This window comes from Takifugu rubripes, chromosome 19 (genome assembly GCF_901000725.2).
Source record: "Takifugu rubripes chromosome 19, fTakRub1.2, whole genome shotgun sequence".
NCBI classification, from domain to species: domain Eukaryota; kingdom Metazoa; phylum Chordata; class Actinopteri; order Tetraodontiformes; family Tetraodontidae; genus Takifugu; species Takifugu rubripes.
The window spans coordinates 11,660,568-11,685,195 of record NC_042303.1 but is presented as its reverse complement, the minus strand read 5'-3'; the positions used below and the strand labels follow the sequence as shown (position 1 = coordinate 11,685,195).

Genomic DNA, 24,628 nt, shown 5'->3' with positions numbered 1-24,628 from the left:
ACTTAGAACTACAGACTAAATCAGTGACGTTTTATTTCTTTGTATACAAATACATGTTGCAGAAGTGCTTATTTTGGATATTTCCGTGACGACAACAAAACATTCAGAGGCAGTATGTGAAGGAATACTAAACAAAGAACTCCCACTAAAACTCCAATGGGCGGGACTTAACGTTCCCTTCCTCTTCGCAGCACAATCTTAAATTCTATTGGTCCGAGCCAAGCGCTCTGCCTCTTCCTATTGGCTGTTGCTGCTGTCAGTCAGAGCAGTGCCGAGACGTTCGGTGTTCCGCTGCGTTGGGACTAAATCAAGTGAAACAAATTTTCTGACAGGAGAAAAGTTCATGCTGGACCTTCTCAAGCCCTCAGAGGGACCCATGAAGGTAAGGGGACAAAGCAAAGCAAAACCTGTTGCTGTTGGATTTGCCAAAGTGGGGCGTTTTTGTTTCGCTCAGTCTTTTAATCTGAAAGAAAAAGGGGGAAAAGTGCGAAATTAGTTGGATCTTCGGTCGGAGCCTTCTGTCTCTTAAAGATGAACTTTTCTCTAATGTAATTCATCGATCTGAAACGTTTATGTGGCTGTGATCATTTCACAGCAACATCCATGCGCCTCAACTTACCTCTAACGGTATGTAGCAGAGTAATTACGTTAAGTGGCCTAGTTTAACACAAAATAGACTGACTCCCAAATCCAATTTGCTATCCAGACATGGTGCAAATGAAAAAAGACACCAGATTACGACGTCAAGGGACGAGAAGAGAGCTATATCATGTATATTTCCCCCCAGCTGAGATTTATTTGATGTTGAAGTTGGTCTTTGGTTGTCTGTGGGAGGTTTTTGTAAATATCCCCCTTGTTTTCCCTGCAAAACCGCCTCATAGAGGACCTGAAGGAAGCCACCAGGTTTTAGTTGATTTACTGTAATTCATTCTGAGCTTTCGGCTGTTAGAATTGTGTCTGTCGATGGACATTCCTTTTTCCAGTGCTATACCCAAAGTTATATGCAGCTACTCACAGAGTGGCCCTTAAGCAAGGCAGTGTTACTAAAGCTTACTGTGTGTTCTTTAATAGGTTCACTTTGTTGCAAACCCGGCACATGGCTGACCAGGCTTAAAACAAACACGGCTCAACGGATTATGGATGCTTTGGTGATCGGAAGCAAGGCTGCAGGGAAGGTGTGGGAATATTTGTGTTTCCCATGCTATTGCTTGACTCATGGTTTACCCCCATGATCATCTCCGCCTCTCAACTGTGGCAGGGCACAACATGAAGATGTAAACAAAGCATGGTGGCGCAAGATGGCCCCTGCTGTCAGAGGCATTTTTTATAAGTTCTCCCCAGTGATTACAGTGGGCCCGTGAAATTAGCAAGCAAGCCTGTAAAACCTAAACGGAGGGAGGTGTGCAGGCTGGAGTTTAATTAGCATTTTAACCCTGTGGCTAAGCCGCAGACCGTGGGCTCTGGTGCAGGCAGTACTCAAACACTGTACTTTCACTGTAAAAGGTTGATGCCACTGCTGGAGGAGAAATGCTGCTTCAAAGCCTAATCCTTGATTGGTGGAGTTGTTTTCTACCCAGTGGTTGACATAAACTTCACAGTATTATATTGTTATAGCCTCAATATCCTAGTCACTGTTCCATTTAGGTCCTCACAAGGTGTCTGGGTAGTGCTTTGCTATCTTAGAAAGGCCCCCAGATCCTGTGTCTCATTATGCAACCCCGAGTTCAGCCCCCTTGTTCAGAATGACTTCATTATGTGGAAAAGTGTTGTGACTGCATGGTGCTCGAAGGAGAGCCAGGACATTTTTAGGTGGATTCGAGTTCAGGAGCGCGGCTTAGTAAACATCTGCTGCGTTTTAAGGCAGAGAATATTTGACGATGACTCAGGCTGGAGTTGTGCTGATGCTCAGTAGTGTAGGAGCGGCGCACACTCGTGTTCCCACACATCCGACAAATGTAACAGCGACAGCTTTGATCTCTTTTCAAAGGGAAGGCTGCATGCATTCATTTACCCGGAGTACGTTGGATGTTTGAGATGTGACCACCGCAGGGCCGGTGTGTGAGCGTGTGTGTGTGTGTGTGTGTGTGTGTGTGTGTGTGTGGTGGGGGGGGGGACAGCTGTGAGATTAGAGTGCAGAGAAATTTCAAAGAGACCACATCACAAGCCCAGAGCAAAACAGCCGACCGTCATTGCGTCTGTGATGTCGAGGAACACGGGTGCAAATCACAACAAACCCCCCCCCCCCTTTTTTAAATCTGAGTTACAGAATCTGAATGTTTTACTTTCCTCTATCATTTGTCCTCACAGTCCAACCTGAACATGGAGAATTTGTCCAAATCAGAGCTGCTGATGCTTTTCTGCATCCTGGAGGGAGAACTGGAGGCCCGGGACCTGGTCATCGATGCCCTCAAGGTAGCCTAACTCTTAAAATAAATATATTCTCAAATAGTGCCCTTTGATTTTTTCGTGACATATGTGAGATTGATTGAAACCTTTCTATCAAGATTGTAAGAAATGTGGGGTAATTTTGCAGTGTTCGGCACTATTTCAGCCTCATAATTCAAGCCAACAGTGGCCACTCTTTTCTACGAGTAATAGGGCTTCTTTCTTTTGAAATGTAGATAATCTGGGCCTGCTTCAATTTTAAAAAGTGCCCCCAGGCTGAGGGCTGAAGCTGTTGGGTTTCTGGAGACAAGCAGATGAGTCCAGGTATAGCCGATGATGAAAGTTAGTGAGGAAAACACAAATTTAAGACTGCTGCAGATAGACAGGGCAGCCAGAAGAAAGCAAATCTACAGGGAAGCAGTGTTAAAGTTACTACATGGTGTGTGTGAGCAGCTATTTTAGCAGCTTCCTTGATCACATTCGTTGTCCACTGTCACCAGTTACAGCGACTAAGCCAAAACAAGTCAATAGAAATGAGATCTACGAGACAGCGTCGTAATTTGTCTACCTGTCTCCGGGTTTGGTGCGTACCAGATGCTTCCATGATGGAGGGTCAGGGATATGGACAGTTAACAGGCGGTTAACACTGTGTGAAGTCCAGAAACAGCTTGTGGATGCTGTATAGTTCAGACATTCACACACCTCTCTGTTGCTTTTTCCCCCCTGACAGATTCCAAATCTTTTCATTGGTTTGAAATGTGCCTAAAAAGAGAGCAGCTGTCTAAAAAGAACCAAGCGCTGAATGTTCATACGTTGTGTCTAGACTGCATTCCTACATCCCCCCCGGGATCTGGCCATCTAAGGCATGAGGAGTTACAGCACGCTGTGTGCCTGATGACTCCATGTAAGCGAGAGGAGGAGTGAACAAATAAACATCGGCCTTAACTGCTCAAGAGGGAATGTGGCTGTGCTTCTTTCACGGCTCTGCTGGCATAAACTATTAACTCATTCATCTGTGTTAGCAGATCAGTGCTGCAGTGTTAACGCACATGGAGCTTTTAGAGGTATAAACACGGACCTTAAGGAAATTGATAGCAAGTTTAAGTGGCAGTACTGTTAAAGTAAAGTGGTTTCATTCCTCTTTTCCAACAGTAAAGTGTGTGTTTTACTGTTGAAGGCCTGATAATCTGTACTCTAAGGTCTTGCCCCTCTTAAAAATGGATTATACAGTAAGAAAACGCCCATAGATACTCTGCTTATCACAATAAAGGGCAACATAAATCCATGGGTTAACATTTGATAGAGGATGAATGTTTGATAAATGAAGTTTGAATGTTTTCCTCATGTTTCCCTCTTAAGCTTCAGAGAACTGAGCGTCAGCTCGGCCCGACTGGCGTTCAAGCACGCAGGAGTTATTTGATGTCCAACTATTATCAGATAATTACGTTAAAAAGACGCGCCCAGTTCCATTTGGGGCAGACTTAAAATCCTGGTCTTGTTCACAGAAAACCTTTTTTTCCCAGCGTGGGTTTATATAAAAAAAACTGCTCATGATGTGTTGCAACTACAAATCACACACACACACACACACACACACACACACACACACACACACACACGCTGGGCTTGCAAGAATCAGAAATGCATTGACTCACGATCTTCTCGGCCAAGCATCGCGTTTCATTCCTCTTTCATATGCTGTTTTGTACCTTTGGTTATATGTTCATTTACTGAGTTATTGTCAGCTCTTTACATTTCATTGTGCAGACCTATAGCTGGCATTCTAAGTATCCCGTGCATTTTTTCCCCTGTGATTCAGAGCTGCAGCTGCCCGAGCTGTGGCTCGCTAAAGGAAATTAGCGTCTGGCAGTGCTCAATGGCTCATATTTGGCACACAAATCCCTGCAGTCATCCAAGAGTCCTTACACTTTAGGAAAAATTGATGATTCTCTCCATGAAGTTAAAGTGTGACTTAGATCAACTTTGAACCGACTAAAACATGCATCTCTCCATAAGAGCGATCTTATCCTTTATCGTCATCAGAGCTACGTGTCGTTTTAGACTTTACTTGACCTGTTTAACTCGGAGATTTGCTAACTTCTCATGCATGGACTAAAATAAACTCATGACCAGGTCAGCAGATCATCTGGAGCGACTGACTCGGGTTTTTTTTACTTCATTATGATCTGAACGTGCACAGACCTGACGTGCAGTTGTATGGGACCGGGCTCCCTCTCAGGGCCAGACTGATCTTGTCGCTGATGCTGCGTGACTGAAAAGGCACAAACACGTGCTCTGCTAAAGCTGAGCCAGATAGGAAATGGAAGTAAGTAATGACACAAATGCAGCGTCCCCCCCCCTCCACACACACACACACACACACAAACACACACACACATATTGGCTTTCACCAAAAAAGTAGATCAAGGAGTGTTAAATACATCATCTGAGACCGGATGGTTAATAAACACGTATGATTTAATGTAATAAATGAGCAGTTGTATATGTGGGTCTTTATTTTCCTCAAGGCTATCGCACCCCCCCCCAATTCCCATGCACTCTCTTGGAAGCATTGATGGACGGGAGAAGCTCCCCTCTGCGTTGCACACGTGGCTTCTGCTGCGTTTGGACCAAGCAGTTGTCAGTTTGCAACCTGTTTTGAAGCTCTGGAATTTGTTTTTGCGAAAATAAGAATTCAATTTGTTTCTGTCAAAATAAGAATTCAAACGATGAACTAAATGAAATGAAATGAAAATGAAATCCCACATTCGTGATGGTTTTAAAATGCGTCCCAGCTGTGGCGCCGCATATGTCCTCCCCCCTCGGTCAGCACAGGTACCAGCTTCAGCTTTGAAATCCAGGCTGATCGTATCGTCTGACAGAGGAGAAAAGCAGACCGGCGCTTACGTAACATAATCTGAATCACAGTCTGAGGACGATCAACAGATGCCCCTCGAGCCGAGACCATTTGTGAGCGTTTGGTGCTCTGTGGTCGGGGGCGTTGGGTGTTACGGCGCATTTCTCAACTCTCTTGTGCAGCCCGTGCACTTCCTGTTCTTCTCCCCTCCCGGTCCTCAACAGACCGGCTCAAATGACGAAGCCTTTTGTGCCACGGGAGCCGGTGTTTAGAAGATGATGACGATGGCGCTCTCTAAGCCTGGGATCTGCTGAACTTTGAGTTACAATCTGTACTTATCCACAATCTTATCCCTTTGTTTTGCTCGCTGTTTCTTTTAATTATCTTGTCAGATGTGTCGAACTCCCGTTTAACCGCCGCGTGATTGAAGCCTTCGGGAGCTGTTTGTGCCCTTTCAATTCAGACATCAAGGAAACACTGTAAACAGCATGTCCCCACAGCATTTTCTCTTCATGGCTGCTCGTTTTTTTCTGTGGTCTCAGAAGGGCCTGAGAGGATCACCTTAGCAGATGAGATCAGCTGAACGAGTCAGAGGATCATGTTACATCCTCACTCACTACTGTCAAAAGTTCTGTAATAACAGTGAATCAGCTCAAACCTCTCAACTCTTGTGTACTTTCGACTGCACTCATGAAGCCATTAGGAGCTCCGTGCTCTTCTTTCTGCAGGCTGATGCTGCTCTTTCTAATCTCTTGATCCTCTTTTGTTGAAACCTCGCTGCCGTCTCTGCTTTACTCCCTCTCCTCTCACATCCACGTCAGCTCGTATTCGCCGCAGCCCCAAGGCATCTGCTCAACCTGAAAGTCTCGCTGCTGGGATCCTTCCTTTGTGTAAACAGAGGGCTGGTCTGCTTCAGCCAGGGCCCAGTTGAGAGCAGCTGTCGTGCTCCGGACAGACAGACGCGCACCATCTGTCGCGCTATTGTCTGCCTTTCCGCTCTCCTCCTTCCTCTTCTTCCATTGACTGCTCAGGTTCCGCTGTAGTGTTACAGATGTGCGCTGCTCATGTTTAACAGCGTTACAGGTGGCCGCCGGGTCTCTGTGACTTGCATTTCCTGGGTAATGAAATAATCGAATCATTTTCCATATTCTGTCTCACAACCTGTTGCTTTTTTCCCAGTTTGTAGAGAGAGTCGTTTGCTTGCAGTAGAGTGGGGTGGGATAGGCTGGACTAGATATGGTAGGATACGATTTGATAGGAGAGGAGGAGATACGGTAACGTTTTAGTCTAAAGGCGTCAAACCAAGACTCAGGAGATATCCTGGCTTCCATCCTTAATAACGTGTAATTAAAATAAAAAATCACTTTGCTTTGTTTTACTCAATTATTTTACTCAAAAGAATAAATGAATTATACTTCTGCTAAAATATTTAAACAGGCAGCCTTTTACAGTGTGAATTAGGTGTACAATTGAACCTGGAGTACATCGATACACGATTTGCACTTTTCTCCTCCTCCTCTCAGGCCCAACGTAAAGAGCTGTTCATCCAGGAGCGGTACGGCAGATACAATGTCAGCGACCCCTTCCTGGCCCTGCAGAGAGACACCGAGGCGCTCGGGGGCCAGAACAAGGACCAGGGCTGCTCCTCCACGACCTCCAACCCTCTTGTGGTTCTCAAACTGGTTGTGAGCCACTGCAGGAGGATGCAGGAGAAGATGCTGGCCCAGCTGGCTGCAGCAGAAAGCAGGCACAGAAGGGTGGGTGTGGACGAGCACGTCGTAACATGCACGGGAAGAAATCATTTGCCTCCTTATGCTGATTTGAGTCTGCTTTAATTAAGCAGCAGCACATGTTGAAGATAAGGGCTGGAGTTTGGTAATGGGAAATTATAATGAGAGTAAAAGTGCATTCATGATTTTTAAAGTATGGAAAAGATGCAGAACTATTGAAATTCATTCTGCTCAGACTCTCAGATTATCAAGAGATTGTAGTAATTGATTAAATTAAATTAAATTACGAGGATATCGACTGGAAATTCACCCAGTTGTTTAATTCTGTATATTCACATCAGAGTTTTATGACACAGTACATGAATACAAATCAAATATGGCCACCAGTTTAATTAAAACCCTTTCAAAGCTGAGATAATCAAGCACCGTCCCTCTATGTCCTCAGAGTATTGGCACGTCCTCTTTTCTTCCAAGTGTTTTAGGTCAGCAAAATTTCACAAGCTTAATCTTAATAGTTCCAAAATAAAAAGCAGAACCAGCATACGTAAATAGCTGTGGGCAAAACTTGGCCAGATGGGCAGAAACTTCCACATTTCACCATCAGGGAAGTGATCCTGATCAGGTTATTAGCGTTCTCCTCAAGAAACCTTAAGTGCTCCATCCTTTCAGGCTTTTTAATAGCTGTGGAAAAACCGTGATTTTCTCTTCAGGTGGAACAAGAAAGTGACGTTTGCACAGATGCTTAATTGCTGCTGAATATGAGTAAAAGCCCAGAACACTTAAAGATGAAGGTTCTAAGTTCTCACTCGCTGCCTCCGCTCTGGGTTTGTTCCAGGTCATCGCAGATCTGGAGGAGGAAAGAAGGAAGCATGCTGAGGATACAGCCGAGGGAGACGATGTCACCTACATCCTGGAGAAGGAGAGGGAGCGATTACACCAGCAGGTGATAAGAAATCAATTAATTCCAAATTGTCCTGTGAAGCAGCTGTTGATTCTAAGCAGGATTTTTGGATTTTGTTTGTTTGCAGCTGGAATTTGAGCGCTGCCAGGTCCGCCGGCTGGAAAAAGAACAGCGGCGGATGACCGAGCAGCTGGAAGAAGAACGGGCTCAGCACAAACAGCTCTCCTGCGCTTTGGCCAAAGAGTGCAAGTGGGCAAGTGCCAGAGCGCTGGAGGAGGGCCACCGACTGACCGAGCTGAGCCGCAAACTGGACAAGGTAGCATCAGACCCGCCCAGGAAGTTGTTGTTTTTGGGGTTTCTGAGTTAGCGTTTGATGAGCAGGACTCCTCTGCAAGTGGCTCCTTTTAAGGAAAGTGAACCCAGCTTTTCCTACACAGGAGAAGGAGACTTGCCAGGTTCTGAGAAAGGAGCTGGAAGATGAGAGGAGGAGAACTCTTAGAATGGAGGCGAGGGTGGAGGAGCAGCTGGCCGAGTTCGACACGGAGCGGGAGCAGCTCCGCTCACGCCTGAAGAAGGAGGAAGCTCACTGCTGTGGACTCCAGCAGCAGGTAGGGACACTTATGGCTCAGTAATTCAGCTTATCGGAACGACGCAATGCTTCTGCTTGGAATTCATGGAATTGGCCTGTTCTGTGAACAGGTGGAGGAGCTGAAGGGAGAGCTGGAGGAGATGATTATGGTGAAAGACATTGGGGGAGCAGTTCCTTCTCCAGAGGAGGAGCTAGAAAAGGTGGAGTGGGCCACAAAGGTAGAGAGCAGCAAAATCAAGGACGTTGATGAAGACAGAAATGGTCTCCACTGTCCAGCCGAGACAAACGGTTACCATGGCAACGACGTCTCGGAGAAGGTTGGCCCTCAGAATGGGAATGAAGGTTTTCCAGTTCCTCAGACCCAGACATTATTCTCCACCTCCACTCTCCCTCCTTCCTCCCCCTGCACCTCACCCGTCCTAACCAAGCGCGCAGCAGGAACCGTGAGCCCTGGCGGCTACCATCACTCCTCCTACCAAGCTGGGATTAACCAGCGTTTCCACGCTGCTCGACACAAGTTCCAGGGAACAACTGAACCGGATTCTCAGCCCCAAGCCACACAGACTCCGTCCTCTCCAAAAGATGAGTCCAGCCCCGTCAAGCAGATGGCCCGCAGCACAGTCACCCAGGTCCTGTCCCGCTTCACCACCGTCCAGCAGAGCGCGGCGGCGAAGCTAGCAGCGACCAATAATTCTCCTTTTGGTACCGACTACCGCAGCCTGGCAGCACCGCTGTCTCCCATCATCAGCAGAGCCACGGGCGCTCTTTCACAGGGGGTCAGATCGCCCACCATCCCCAGGGCAGACAGGGGCCACCCTCCACCCATCCCTCCAAAGAAGCCGGGCCTGGCGCAAGCCCCCGCGTCCCCGGCCGCGGTGCCCCGCTCCACCAGCCACTTCACCGACAGCAGCCTGTCAGGCAGCTGTGGCCTCACATCGAGCCAGGAAGGAGTCAAAGAGCTGGACATGGTGGTTTCTTCCAACTGATCCCAACAATATCAGAATAATGAGCTGCTTGTGTCAAATTTATACATGACATCTTTAATATACTCAAACAAGGTCCCATCAAACACTGTCTGTTCTATTTATTAGATTTTTAAATGGTGCTGAGTCACTAGTTTAGTGTTTCAGAGGCTGGTACTAATTGCTGTACCATCAAAGCAGTAGTCTTGCATTTATCTTCTTTTTATTTTTCATTTTGTCTATATTTTATCTCAAGTATGCTACTTGTTATTACAACAGATATCAAATTGTGTACTCTTGGACTAAATGTAAAAGTGTTTCCTAGCCAGATGTTTTACATTTTGTAATTTCAGTGTACATAGCTGTTTTTATTCAAGTGTATATCTCATTTCATGAATGTCACTTTGTCAGTGTGTAACTATCCCATAACATCAGCTAATCCAATCAATGTTGTATTTGCTAGGTTATACATTAATTATTAATAGTTGTGATAATAATTTGCACCACTGTATAATGTCTACTTTGTGCCATGTGAATGTCATTTATTTAAAAAAAAAAAAGAAGATTTTTTTAAGTGCAAAAGCTTCACCGTAGACTTTTATCCGCACCGCACACCTGAAAACAGACAGCTATAGTGAATGAATCCCAATGATTCATCTCAGTAAAGCCTGTATAGATGAATCATTGTGCCAAGTATGATGTGGTAGAAAAAGGCAAAATGATGTCCAGATAATTAAAGCAACAGATTTAATTATCTGGTAATGCAGAAACACTGTAGTATTAATCCAATAAAATTGGAGGCATTTTCCCCCATATGATGGTGAAAGAATTTGTTTATTGTAAGAACTTCGGGTAAAAACGGCAATTAAGGAACCTAATTAAAAACTACATCCACTTCCGTTTGATTTTATGCCCAAATATGTAATTTCCTGTTCCCGGTCACATGTTAGACGTGTACTTCATTAAGTCATCCTCCAGAGGGCAGTAGATAGCAAGATATCTACATCACACGTAACTGATGGCAGAATAATGTTCTTAATTAGGTAACGAAATTCTTCGAGATTAACACATCATGGTAGAATAATTTTATGTGAAACCTATAAATACGTTTATATTTCCACACAGAGTACTTGTGCAGTAATGTATACAACATTTAAACATCACAGTTCCAACATTTATTACATTACTTATCTGGTGATTTCACGCAAAGTGTTGTCTGATTTTGTATTCATAAAGTCAGTGTTTAAAATACTGTTAATACACATTCTTTGTTGCATGGTTTTCTATTTGTATGTGTGTTCCAGGAAACTGTTCTCTGTATTAGCCTGTAAAGAGAAGTTAGGAAACTATCCAGTGCAGTTTGCTTTGTCTGCAGTGGGTTAAAGGTGTGTCGCGCATGACACTGATGATCTTCCACTGGGATCTTGCACATACATGCAGGGACACACTAAATCCCTCTGCTGCCTGGGTGCTTAATGGGACGTGCCACCTCCCCTCTGCTCAGCTCACCTAATTAACATTCCAGTGCAGGACAGAAGGCCGCGTCCCAAATCCATGACGGGCGTGCCCGGTCCTCCGGCAGGGCCCCGTCCCTCTCAGCCTCCATAAACACAGGCTCAGGTTGATGAGCTGCGAGGGGCCCTGTCCTCACGCTGCTGCGTACAGACTGCAACCCGCAAGAAGCCCTGATCTGTATTTTACAACGCTGTGGAAGAAGTCCTGAAAGCACCGAGTAAAATAAACATCAGTGATGGCTGATACGGCACACATGTTCTTTCCTGGCCCGCTGTGAGAAACACACACTGTACCCGTCACTTTTTCAATCCCATCTGAAACATCTTTACACGCGTTAATATTCAACCTCTGATTTAAAGCTTTGGGCTGCATGACTTAGCTGAAGAAAAATGCCTTTTTAAAAACTTTTATTCGGGCTTCGGGTCATGACTGAATGGATCTTGGCTCTCCCTCTCTGTTAGGATTCCTCGTGACAAGAGGGATAATAATTAACTTTGTATGGTCGGAATAAATCTCCGACCGGGAGATTACAGCTCTCTCTGTAAGGGCTTATTCTCAGAAAGCAAGCAGAGGCGATTTCTTGGTGGTGTCTTTGGTTCTGACTCTCCCGGGCACTTATCGTAAGTTGTCCTTTTATTTATGAGTGTATTAAAGAGAAAAGAAAGGCGGGCGGTGTCTTTGCTGCAGTGTCATGTACTGAGGTCAAGAAGGGTATGACCTGTCCTCAGGTCACATCAAGAGGACAAAATAAATGCACAGCAATCAGGAAAGTCCTCACATTTAGGGCAACTTGGGTCCCTGCATATTTAACTTAAAAGAATTCTTTACATGTGTCTACACCTCTCAAATCTGCTGAGGCTGCTGACCCTCCATGATGCCCATGCTCCAGTTTTTAGCTCGCTCTCTGCCCCTTTTTCTCTTTCCTCTCTTTCTTCCCCTCCTCTCTTGCGACCAAATTTAGCTCGGGACATGAGATGGGCCCAGAATAGGAGTTCAGGTCCCCCCCCCCTCATGCTGAGACCCAGCTAGAACTGGCTCAGAGAGAGAAAGAGAGAGGGAGGGAGGGAGGGATGACAAGTGCTCTCACAGCCATCACCTGCTCTCTGTAAAGCAATTTGTTATGGTGTTGTCACTGTAAAATCCATGGCTTGTCCCAGGGGAGGGGGAGGGCCAAGGGGTTACGTGTAATGAGGATCCCGACGTGGCTCCAGATCCAGATATGAAATAACTGAAGGACAGGCAGGCGGGCGGTTGTGCAGAACCAGCCTGAACCAGGGTTTTTCTGCAGGACTGAGTTATTCTGGGAGCAGATGAAGCCGGTCCTGACCCTGACAATGATCAGTGAAGTTGTTCCAGATGCCACCGAGCTGGGTCACATGTTTCCACACTGGCCCAAGGAGACAAATTTGCTGCATGATTGAGACTGTTGATAGGAGCTGAATTACAAGCGCGCGCTCTGGTGGGGGTCCAAGGGCCGAGGGGATGAGGGCTGGCTCTGACTCTTCCGCCTTGATGTTGCCCGCCGTGACGTAAACTAACAAAAATCAACAGAAACGGAGCCATATTAGTTCCAGTCCAAACTGAGTGGATGGATCCAGGATTTTTATCTCCAGACCACCTTTGGTTTCCTTCCAGCCTGTATGAATGCATCAGTTTTGTCTTTCTTACCCAAGCAGAGGGTGATTTAAAAACGACTTTAATCAAATAAATAAATAAACTGAATGATATCCTGACTGCAAACAGAAAAAGAAAAATCCAAACTCAAAGGTGCATATTTCCAGAAAATAAATGCAAATGAATCAGTTGCTTGACTCAGACTAATATTAATTGTTATTACATAGGTTGTTCCCAGTCAGAGAATAAGCTCACTCTCTGAGATATAAACCATCTCACTGGATGATGCCACTGAGAGCGGAAAGGTCAGATTTCTTTCTTCTAAAGCAGCAGGTTTATCCATCAAACTACTCATCTCCTTCCCGACTGTCTGCTGATCTGCCTGCTGCGGGTCAGGGCTGAGGGGGGTGAGGAGGGGGGAGAAATTGGTGGAGGAGGAGCGGAGATCCCGGACAGCTGACAGTCGGAGCGCGGCGCGTTCGGGTGCGCATCTTCATCGCCGGCTGGGAGCAAAGGTGCGCGCATTGTCTGTCGCGTTTATAAATCACTCCCGGATTATTTTCTTTCCTCCCTTAGTTAATTTTTTATGTTTGAGGGTTTTTTTCTAATTTAAGAGAAGAATTGACTTTGAAGTTGGCGCGCAACAACTGAAGACCAAACGTTTAAATGCTGCCAAAATACTGCGGTGACATTTAGGATGGACTGTCCCGATCACGCCAGAACCCCTTGATGAAGTTTATGGATTAATTTGCGCACAATTCCCACAACTTCATCGACGCAGCGACAACAGACGAGCGGAGTTTTGCCTCATAGTTTAGTTTTTAGTTTGGTGATGGACGGCGGACGATCGTCGAGGAAAATCACACCTGCTGCTGCGGCTTCTGTAAACACGTGAAGGGGATCAAACATGAGCTTCTCGGCCAGAAACGTCGCCATGGGGAGCAGAGAAGAGCCCAAATATCCACATCAGTCCAAGCACACGTCAAAAATCTATTTCATTTTCATTTTGTTCCTGCTTATTTTCACACCCAGAGTGGATTCTTCATGGTGGTGAGTGAAAATCTGGAGGGGGGGGGTAGCAAAAGGGAGCTAAATGGAGCTAAAACTTGCACAACCGTCACTGCTTCTCTGTCACAAACATCATGAAAACCTGAATTAATTGATAATCCTCTGTAAGGGAATGTGTGTGCTGATCATCCTATAAACACTGATGTAAAATGAGATGCTGGGCACTGGGCTGTGTTTCAGGTTTATTAAGATTAATGGCAGTGGGAGAGGGGGGAGGGGGGTCTCCCCTATCCATCCATCTTGCAAAGGTAGGTGGTGGCAGGTGCAGCAGCCGGTGCGTGAATAAATGCCCCTTGATCATTCCCCCAGCAGCCTTAAAAGCTCATCGGATGAAAAGAAGCCGCACCTGAAAACGCTGCTGTCGCAGGAACTGCATCTGTTGTGTATTTTAACAAGTGCGACGGCTCCGTTTGCTTGTTTTCTGGCTCGTTCTTTGGGCCCAGTTACACCATCTTTTACAGATGGGTTGGATTAAAATGCGCTTTAATTTCCCAGGAGGCCCACGCACGCACTCTCCTGGTTCCACTGTGTAAACCCCTTTGTCCTCTCATGTAAATACTTTACGAAACAGCGGCGATTAAATCACTGTAAAATTCCAGAGGAAGAGGGAGACATGCTGAGCAAAAGAGACTTGGAAGCCTTGTGAGCGGATGATTAATACTTATTTAATCCTGGTTTGTATCGTCGGGGGCCCGTTTTATTCCACGCAATAATTTAGATGAGCACCATGTGTCTCACCCCTTCCCCTGCCTCTCTCTCTCTTTCTGTCTCCATGTGTGTCCTCTCGGAGACACTCAAGGGTCTCTTGGCACAGGCGTTCGCACAACGCACAATAAACAGGAGTGCTGTTTCTACTCTGCTTTAGTGCTCAGGGACACAGTCGTGGTGGGGAAGGGTCCGGGAGAGCCATAATGGGAGTGGAAACTGCCCGCTGAGGCGCTTTCAGTGTTGGTGGCCAGGCGACACCAGTGCGGCGGTGATTAGGGACTCTAATGATATCCGGATGGAGAGAGTGGAGCATGCAAGCTTAGAGGAGGAGGGATGTGCCCGCATGGGTTCGATCTGTGAGGTCGGGGGGGCAAAGCCTCAGTGGTCACTTTGCGCTGTGGGCAACTGTCCTCCTGTCGCCCCTCGTGACTCCCGCCAAGCATGTGACTTCCCCTTTCAAGAGCTCCGAAGTCAGAGATTACGTGTGAACGGAGAAGGAGGCGCTTCTCACCGAACATTTGGAATGTAATAATCTCTTTGACACCGTGAATACGAGCACCAAATGGACGAGGGGTGTGGGCTTGAAGACAAACAGGCTCGCGAGCGGGAATCTGATTAGCAATCTGTGTCCAGAGTGTAGATGAGAACATCTTAGTGAAGTTTGGAAAAAAATAAGGCTGAAAGTTCAGGCCAAGATCTCTCTCCATCCCATTTGTGGGCTACTTTGCATCTAAATGTCCTGCTAGAGAAGACATGAAATGATTCATAGATGTTTTCAGCACTCTTGTTGGTTGGTGCGGTTCTAGTTGTTGCTTTCAAAGTTCTGCTCAGAATCTCTGAACCTGGGAGCTGATGTGATTTCTCCAACGATTGCATGCCTGCACTACTGCCTGGAGAAAAACCATAGCAAAGGTACCATCCTTGTTTCCCCAAACACAACTCAGACAGACGGTTTGTGATATTGACTAGTTTATCAACCTTTACATCTGACATGTGACTATAGCTGTTACACAAAAGACACCCTCTTTACTCACAAACTGAAGGAACAAAAGCATTTAAAAAAAAGTCAATTATTGGACCGAAATCCTGACCGAAGTCAAAAAGCACATAAAAAGACAAAGAGAGCTTTAATTGACGAAACTGACAAAAATATGTCATCCGCACAGAAAGTAGAGCTCTCATAAGGTGTGCAATGCACAAATGTGGCCGTTGTGTCGCTACTTTGGCACTGGGTTGCTAACCCATTGGTTCGCTATGGTCCACTGTTTCACACCTTGGGACAATAGTCAACCTAGCATGTACGAAGATCTTAGCTGGCATCCAACTGAACCACTGTTACACCTCATTTATATAAATATGTATTTTAAAGCTTTGCATGTTGACATTTGCACCTGTTAATTGACGGATCAGTAAGAATGGGAGAAGAAGACGCCGTGAGGACTATAGCCTCAGTTTATGAGTCACATGCTCCACTTACTGTGCTCTCGGTGTACAATATGTATGGCAGTGTGTACTGTGGTGTCATATTTGTGGACTCACTCAGTCGACCTCTCCCTGAACTAAAGCATAAATACGAAGCTAACAGGTGGGCCAAACACAGCTGGGCTGAGCTGCTGCAACATGTAGGTTCACTTTTTAGGAGGTGCACATCTGTATATGGTTAAGGGTTTAGGCAAAGTATCAAAATCACTATCCCTGCCATATTCCCTGCAGTTATTTGTGCAGTTTCTCCACATTCCTTTAGCAACCATGTTTGTGACGCTCACAGATACACTCACAGAATATTCTATACTAGAATCTAATTGCTATTCTAAGATGATAGCATTAGCATTTACTGCCAGAGGACAATACGGTACACCTGATCACTCGAAAGGGCTGCTGAAAAATATCTTTCCTGTTGGATCCATCCATTATAGGTACATCGGAGCGCTGGGTGCCCGCGTTATCTGCGACAACATTCCGGGATTGGTCAACAAGCAGCGCCAGCTGTGCCAGGGCCACCCAGACCTGATGCAGTCCATAGGCGAGGGAGCCAAAGAGTGGATCCGGGAGTGCCAGCACCAGTTCCAATATCACCGCTGGAACTGCAGCACGCTGGACCGGGACCACACGGTATTCGGTCGGGTGATGCTGCGAAGTGAGTCCCCTCTTACGTGACTAAGATTTCTCTCTGCATGCTCCGCCGTAGTTTGTTTATATCAGTGACACTGATGGCGTTAATCATCCACATAAACATATCCGCCTTTATCGGCTAAGCAGAGGATTAATACGCATTTTATTTAGTCATCTTGGCCTCAGGTTGCAAGCAGAGAATATGATGAGTACATTGCGGTTTTCCACCACCGGCTCTGGCGCGAGTGAAGAACGGGGAAAATAGATGTTCTCCAAAAACAAGTAGCAGATCACCACACTGGTGATGTATAAACAGTAATAGGAGATGTAAATATTTGGGTAGATGTTTCTGGCGGCCAGACAAAGCTTTCCTCCCTGACATATCGGTGGTGTTCTGCTTCATTGCATGAACAGGAATGAGGACGGGAGGTGGGTGGGAAAACCAAAGTGAGTAACCCCCAAATATCTCCTCTTGCCTGAAATGAAAACAAAACCCAGTGACTGAGAATGCTGCCATCTGTGCAAATTACGAAGGTCAGCTGGACTGATGTTACAGCCGACCCGCTGGTGCTTCTGTGTAGGTGATCGACCATAAATGGACTTTGTTTCTGGGAGCCCCATTGTCTGGAATATGCAAGCATGATTGAGCAGTGACACGGAAAACATGGCAGAGACTTAAAACTCCTAATAAAACAGTCATGTCACATGCAACATCAGATGTTTGTAAAAAAAAAAATCATTTATCTGAAGAAATCATGTATCTGAAGACTTTATTCTGATCATTTCCTTGCACACAGGCAGTCGAGAGGCAGCGTTTGTGTACGCCATCTCTTCAGCGGGAGTGGTCTACGCCATTACCAGGGCCTGCAGCCAGGGGGAGCTAAAGAGCTGCAACTGCGACGGTCAGAAGCGCGGCCGATCGAGCGACGCCGAGGGCAGTTTCGACTGGGGCGGGTGCAGCGACAACATCAACTACGGCATCAAATTTGCAAAAGCCTTCGTGGATGCTCGGGAAAAAATGATGAAAGATGCACGCGCGCTGATGAATTTGCACAACAACCGGTGCGGGCGGATGGTGAGCATTAGCCGTTACAGCACGCCAACGTTTATATTGGTAATTTGTAAAGATTGAGTTGAAAAATTAATCGTTGTCCGTTAAGGCAGAAGGATAATGTCTTGGGACCAAAAAAAGTAAAAATTCAAGAAGCTTTACCAATTTTGCTAACAGAAAAAGAATCACATCTACATCACCGGCTTAACTCCCTGTCACCTTTGACCTCTGCATTAGGCAGTGAAGCGCTTTATGAAGCTGGAGTGCAAGTGTCACGGGGTCAGCGGCTCCTGCTCTCTGAGAACTTGCTGGCTGGCCATGTCGGACTTCAGGCGGACCGGAGACTACCTCCGCAAGAAGTACAACACAGCTGTCGAGGTGACCATGAACCAGGACGGGACCGGCTTCAAGGTGGCCGACAAGAACTTTAAAGGCAACATCAAGAATGAGCTGGTGTATGTGGAGAACTCGCCAGATTACTGCCTCATGGACCGCACAGCAGGTAGGGGAACCAGTGACCCGTTGGCCTGACCTGACCTTACGTGAGTGCTACATGAAGTCATTAGTGAAACTGATTTCCTGTAATGCTGGAAAATCACAAGTATATAAAACATCACTGAAAAGTGGTAGATGTTCTGGTAGTAGTGCCAGAACACCTTCAGAGCACTGCTGTGGTACCCTTAAGCAAGGTAGTGTATGCCCAAATGCTCACATAGGGTTCTGTGATGAGCTCACCCAGGGGTGGATCCTGCCTTAGCCCACATGTAGCTGGGATAGACACCAGCATCCGTCCCCTGACCCCAAAATTGATAAAGTGGTCAAGAAAATAAAAATGAATGAGTGAAAAGTATATAAAGACGGAACCAGATGACCTCATGAACCGGGTAACCACAACGTCTCTCACGATAAGCACAAATAAACGGGTCGGAAACTGCACAGAAAGGTGATTCTCTGGTGTAAAAACATGTAATTAATTATTTCTCTGCATATTTTCCTTGTGTATGCCAACGTGATGTAGACTAATCCAATATCAACAAGTTTAGCTGCTTTGTCAAGCTTTCCTTTGGACTCTTGCCACTACTTTACGTACGTTAACCAGATAAACGCAGGGAAACATCTCTCAACATTGTTGGGATGGTTTAAGGTTCAGATGTCCCCCACCAGTCCTGGGGATGCTATAGACGTGCTTATTTGTCTATATGACCTCGTGAGGAGCCAAATCCACGGTGCTTTGTGCTGCAGGGTTTGTCTTCTGTCTGTCCCTCTCATCCTCACAACAGCCCACTTTGATGCACCTCTTCTGCGTCCAAATGTACGAAAAGAAGAAAATTTTTATTGTGCTGAAAACCCAGGGCTCTATTTCCAATTACAGTGGGAGACCACCGAATGACATCTCATCCTCTTCCGCTTTACCCCTTTAGGGGTCACGGGGAGGCTACATGGGTGAAGGCAGGGTCCACCCCTGAGCATTTGTGCCGTATGTGAGCAATTGTGGGTTCGGTACCTTGCTCAAGGGCGTCTGAGCAATGCTCTGAAGGTGTTCTGGCACCTCCTCCAGAACACCAAAACACCTTTCATATTTTTTCTGCCCAGTTCCCAACAGTTCCCAACAGACTGAGCTATCATCTCCTGAATTACGTTTTTGATTTTTAAACAAGATAAGGGGGGTCGGGCTCAGGTTCCAGCCTTACGATATGTAATGACTGTTGCTTCACCTGTAAAGAAACTGCTTCACACAAGTAACCATCACTACTGCTGGTGTTGTATAAGCATGTATGCACATCTCGTCGCTCTCACCCACGCAGCGTAGTATCCTGTGCCAGTTGTCCCACTGGATAAATCACTATATTTTTAATCAGTCTAACCCTTTTTGACCAGTCCATATTTATGGGGAAAAAATGGCTAATAGACATACCCAAATTAAGTGAATTGCTTAACATTGATAGATTGATGCATGTTATTGGTGTCTAGGGACATTTAGGGACCTTGGAGAATCTACATCTAATGTCAAAATGAATGTGTTTGGTAATAGGCCTGAGTAAAATGAAAACCTGTTGTACACACCGGTATTACACTTCCCCCCCAGTTCGAAAGAGGATGACACCAAACTAAAAATGATTTAATCCAGGCAGATGGTATTGGTTACCTTTAGCACCAATTACACATCTACAGAATCTGAGCTAAGGACAAAGCCTTCACAAAGATTTTGGTACCTTTTCACCATCAGCCGGGCGCTCATTTTGACAGTGTGCGAAGTAGCTCATTTTCCACTTCCAATGGAAAATGTCAGGAAGATACAATGAGTGCTCTCTGATTGGATGTTTGGCTTTAGAGAACGATACCTGAGGGCGTCTCAGCTCCTTACTGTATCATTCTAGGACACTTTCAACTGGACCAAGTGTCCATTTTACAAGAGCTGACCTTTAATTCCCAGTGTTTACCTTGTTCTGCTCCGTCTCTCCGATCAGCCTCCTTTTACTAGTGTGAAGCAGCTCACTAACTCACTGTTAATAAGTACAAATCTGGCCAAAAGCAGCACAGAGGCCAATTTCACAGGTGGTTCTGCTCCTCTGCTGTGAGTTTGGTGGCGCTCGACCACTGCAGGATATTGGAGGTGTGTTCGTTCAAAGGCGATCTTCAAGGAAGCTTAAGAACCTCCTTGTCACTAATCTCTATTGTAAAGGAATTTACAGCCCGAGGATACATGCGGGATTATTTTGAAATCCTTCCTTTGGTCAATAATAAGCTCTGCTCTTCGAGCCTGAAGGGTTGACTCCCACATTATCCTCCTCTCGCTACTTCAGGGATGCACTGTTATCAGACGTGGCCTCTGATCTGAGGGCCAGTTTTTGTCCCCACATTTGCAGACTGCCGCCTCGGAAAATTGGTTTTGTGATATTTATTGACGATCATCGTCTTTATGGCCTCCCAAGGGCCTCAAACGCCTCTTTATACAGATTATAATACACACTTGCTTGGTGTCTTTCTCTTTTCTGGAATATTCCAGACAAATATTAACCGAATCTTAATCACTCACGTGTTTGATTTACTTTAGGAAATCCTTTCACCTTTGTCACGAGATCGAAAACAAAACTAATATTTGTTTCTTCTCTCTGACTTCTTGAAAGGATGTTAGCGGGTGTAAACAGGGGCAAGTAACAACTTATCAACTTTAACTTTATCAATGACATCTATATCTTTATTAGTTACTAAGGTTAACTAACAAACTCTCTACTGCCATCTGGTGGCCTCGGTAAACAAATTAGCTTTGCGTGAAGAGCTCAAAGAAGGGAAATGACCATTTTATTTTCTTTAGCTAGAATTTCCAGTTTTGCGACCCCGTTTAGGAATAAAGCAGCAGAAGATAGATGGAACAGCGTGAGAGTCTGGTTTATCACAGTTTCTGTATCTGCTGGAACACTTTCTTCACCTGAAGCGATGGTGTTGTCTGTAACACAGAAACGTATGGATTTTTCCCAGGTTCCTTGGGCACTGCGGGCAGGGTGTGCAACAAGTCCTCCAGAGGCACCGACGGCTGCGAGGTCATGTGCTGCGGCCGGGGCTACGACACCATGCGCGTCAAACAGGTCACCAAGTGCGAGTGCAAGTTCAAGTGGTGCTGCGCTGTCGAGTGCAGCGACTGCGAGGACGTTGTGGACGTTCACACCTGCAAGCCTCACAAGCGAGCCGATTGGTTAGACATAACCTAACACGGAGACGCCCTTTAACCCAGTTGCAACCGACTCCTTTAGCCACCTGCTAATGACCGTGGGACCTGCGTACAAGTCTTTTGTTATACCTCTGGCTTTCAACCCTTCCCGAAGGAGACTTCTCAGACTGCGGTGATGCTGGAATTTAGACCCAGTTACTGAACACGTGCTGCCTATAAGTGTTCCTAAAACGCAAACACAAAACTGAACAAACTTTGGGTGTTTGAAACGCAAAGGTTGGGTTTGAGGTGAGCGTATTGTAAATACTTGCTGATCTGCATGGAAAGACACGATTGCACAGGGGATCACAGCGAATTTTAGCTTGGAGACACGTATAAAAAGATAAGATAGAAATATTGTTCTAATTGTTGTAAAGACACTGACATCATATCATTCAGAATGACATCCAGTCATTTTATGGTACTGCAACACAATGGTATAAAAATACAAACAACAAACAGTTGCTGCTAATTAATACAACGCTAACACACTGCAGTGAAAGGTCAGCGTCAGTGGCACGCAGGTGAAACACACTGTGAATGCGACAGCAATCTTGGACTTCCAGCTAAAGTGGCAGCACACTGGCTGGACAACAGAATCACTGACAGCCTGCAGTGTTTCACCATGACTGCTGGTTGTTGCTCCAACACATCCTGGTTTTACTGCCTTATCCGACACTTTTGTTTCTACCTCTGATATTTATCTTCCTGCCCACTTGCAATTCCTACAGTGTTATATCGAGAGCTTTAAGCAGCTGTCAGCCTCGCTTAGCTGGAAGAAAGAAACATTAATTTATTCCAGATGGCCTTTAGGGATAAATGTATGTGATTATCCTGTGTCTTTCAGAGTAAAATCCAGGTTTGGTACGAGGTATTTGAGTGCACGTTATACCAGTGGCATCGCTATCCATATATAGCATCAGATTAGCATGAAGTTACCGTTCATTTCAAACATTGGTTAAAAAAAAAAACATCGGCAAAGTGGTGGCACCTCTTTATTGTTTCTGGAAAAATTCCCTATTTGTCACGCTCTGGAATTGATTTTCAAGGTCGGGATTTGATGAAAGTTGCATATATGGCCCTTGTTAAACTGTTCATATATTGTCCTTCCTGGTTTCTATAAACCACAGTTATAGTATATACGAAAAGTAATTCTATGAGCTAAAGATTTAATCAATGCTGCAGGGGTCTCCTCACGCACAAAGGTTCCCTTGACGTCCACAGCGCGACCAAATTGAGCTTTTTGTTGGCTGTGGGTGTGTCGTGCTCTGTTCTGCGCAGTTAACTCTGATATACTACATTAAACTATACAATAGTTCAATGCGGAGACTCAGCAGCGAGGTATGGTGGGAAGATTTCAAAACAAGTGAAGACAATGTCCAGCAGGAGATGTTTCTTCTGTCATCACGTTATGACAGAACACTTTTGGTCTTAAGCAACAATCTTCTCGGTCATTTGGACGCACATTTCCCGACTGAACGGTCTGCTAAGAAGTGAAGTATTTTATGAAACCTGGCCAAAGGATTGTAGAGAAAAGAAGAAAAAAAAAAAGCAGTGAAGTAGCCGCAGATCCTGAGTTTGACTCTTCAACATCTGGTAATGAGGCCAGTCATCATGGTGGGCGATTGGAGACACGGGCCCCTGAGGAGTTTAGACATCTTACGGTAAATGAAGCTGACAACAAGCTGCTGAACGTCAGTGCATTACTGCAAGTCCACGTAATGGGGAGGCCAGCCAAAGTAAAGTGCTTTGAACAAGGCCAACTGCACGCCATGTCAAACCTTCCCGAGTCAAAAGTTAATTGCAAACAAGAGGCTGTTTAGAGCAGGAATGAGGGCTAAGATGTGTTTTCTTCCTAATGACTGCAGAGGTGAGAGCTGCCCTCACACTCAGTGGGGTCTCCGGGAGCCAGAGCTGGTCCGGCCTTCAAAACGCATGTTTTAGGTCCTTAACCGCTAAATTGGTTTTGTCCTAAGAAGAGTTAGTGGGTTTTGGGATGGATTTGCTTTTAAAGAATATCAAATCTAATCTACAGCATATGCAACTATAGCAGGAAAATGTTTTAATAAGATGGGGAATTTCAATGTATTAATTTTTTTCCACTTGGGAATTGATGTTTTTGTTGTAGCTTCATTGAATAAATGTATTTTATGCATTTGCTGATGCCATCATCATGATCTCCAGCATGATAGGCCACCATGTAAGACTCTACGGGCTCTATGTTGTGAGTTTCAAGTGGCTCATACGACCGAGGACGTCAACTTTCCAATGCTTAAATTTAGGGTTAGTGAACACAAGGGACTCTTTTTACAGTGCTAACATAAACTCCTGAGGTGGTGTTTTGTAGAAAGGGTTTTGCACTGTCAGTCTGATGGTCTGTGGCTAGAAACACCTGTACTAATTTTAGCCATTTAGCTACTTCACCCATCTGATATCTACATTATGATTTGCACCAAGTGCTACTTTTGCTAGCTAAAAAAACAGCAGCTCTTACTCAAATAGATGGCTCATAAATGTACTTATTTCAAAATGTAAGCCGTTATAATAATCAAGCAATAAGCATTCTGAATTACTGTGTTTCTTTATGTTTTTTGTCTCAGTTTCTCAAACTAATGTCCAAGTTTGTCTTTTCTTTCCTTGACAATGTGTTGTTGCAGTACAACAGAGGCATTTACACATTTGAAATACTGGTATTAAAATACCTTAACTGCTCAATATAAAACCCCGTTAATTCACCCATCATCGCTTCTTTTAGAGGCTTTTCATTCTGTCTTGTCTCGTGGTTATCTCGGACGTTGCTCAAACTGGTGTTGATGGAGACATTTTCCTTTATCTCCCAAATCATTTTATTAAGAACTCTGGAACTCAAACAGTTCAAATACTCTTGTTCTTGCTTTGAATTCACCTGCAACAGCGTGTGGACATTGTTGAGTGTGTGAAGCAACACACACACACACACACCCACACCCACACACCCACACCCACACCCACACACGCACACACACACACACACACACACCCACCCACACACACACACACACACACACACACCAATTAACTAACTAACCCCATGTAAAAGTTTAAACACTATACTAACCTCAACCTTAAAACGGTGTTAACCTTCAAACAGTCATTTAAAGTTGTTGGGCCCAGTCAAATGGCCCACTTCACAAACATGGCCCCACTTTACTTCTAGAATGAGGACTTTGGTTCTCGATATGTACTAAATGTGAGTACGTGGACACACACACCCGCACGCGTACTCTGGTGTAGAGCCTTCATACAAGCATCAATCCAGCCGATATTATCTGGTTTATCGGTCCAAACAGACCTGCAACCCCAAACATCAAGCAATTGCCACTAAAAAGAAAATTTGACTCTAAACTGTTCTTGGATTTCAAAAAGACAGGATTCCTTTTACAAAGGA

The 24,628-nt window shown here is 45.3% G+C and overlaps 2 protein-coding genes across 3 annotated transcripts; both read left to right on the top strand.

The window, feature by feature from the left end:
- The first annotated feature begins 268 nt into the window (after nucleotides 1–268).
- Nucleotides 269–10,320, top strand: LOC101071691 (CTTNBP2 N-terminal-like protein). Of its 2 annotated transcripts, XM_011614047.2 has the most exons (8): nucleotides 269–382; nucleotides 1,072–1,175; nucleotides 2,308–2,412; nucleotides 6,766–6,999; nucleotides 7,808–7,915; nucleotides 8,001–8,189; nucleotides 8,311–8,481; nucleotides 8,573–10,320. In XM_011614047.2, exons 2-8 carry the CDS (start codon nucleotides 1,137–1,139, stop codon nucleotides 9,446–9,448), a joined length of 1,722 nt encoding a protein of 573 aa, XP_011612349.2. In that variant the 5' UTR covers nucleotides 269–382; nucleotides 1,072–1,136; the 3' UTR covers nucleotides 9,449–10,320. The 2 variants fall into 2 exon arrangements, with proteins under 2 accessions (XP_011612349.2, XP_003973499.3); XM_003973450.3 differs by lacking the exon at nucleotides 1,072–1,175 and having other exon boundaries at nucleotides 275–382.
- A 2,697-nt stretch (nucleotides 10,321–13,017) lies between these two features.
- Nucleotides 13,018–23,355, top strand: LOC115246836 (protein Wnt-2b-A-like). The gene is made up of 5 exons (XM_029826504.1): nucleotides 13,018–13,603; nucleotides 16,246–16,466; nucleotides 17,239–17,516; nucleotides 17,730–17,994; nucleotides 20,973–23,355. Exons 1-5 carry the CDS (start codon nucleotides 13,461–13,463, stop codon nucleotides 21,200–21,202), a joined length of 1,137 nt encoding a protein of 378 aa, XP_029682364.1. The 5' UTR covers nucleotides 13,018–13,460; the 3' UTR covers nucleotides 21,203–23,355.
- The last annotated feature ends 1,273 nt before the right edge of the window (nucleotides 23,356–24,628 follow it).

Excerpts from the sequence above, each read along its gene's own strand:
- LOC101071691 (XM_011614047.2), top strand. The coding sequence starts at position 1,137 with ATGGATGCTTTGGTGATCGGAAGCAAGGCTGCAGGGAAG. Across the intron at positions 1,176-2,307 it reads GAAGCAAGGCTGCAGGGAAG|TCCAACCTGAACATGGAGAA; the intron begins GTGTGGGAATAT and ends TTGTCCTCACAG. Across the intron at positions 7,916-8,000 it reads GGGAGCGATTACACCAGCAG|CTGGAATTTGAGCGCTGCCA; the intron begins GTGATAAGAAAT and ends GTTTGTTTGCAG.
- LOC115246836 (XM_029826504.1), top strand. The coding sequence starts at position 13,461 with ATGAGCTTCTCGGCCAGAAACGTCGCCATGGGGAGCAGAGAAGAGCCC. Across the intron at positions 16,467-17,238 it reads CGGTCGGGTGATGCTGCGAA|GCAGTCGAGAGGCAGCGTTT; the intron begins GTGAGTCCCCTC and ends CCTTGCACACAG. Across the intron at positions 17,517-17,729 it reads ACAACCGGTGCGGGCGGATG|GCAGTGAAGCGCTTTATGAA; the intron begins GTGAGCATTAGC and ends CCTCTGCATTAG.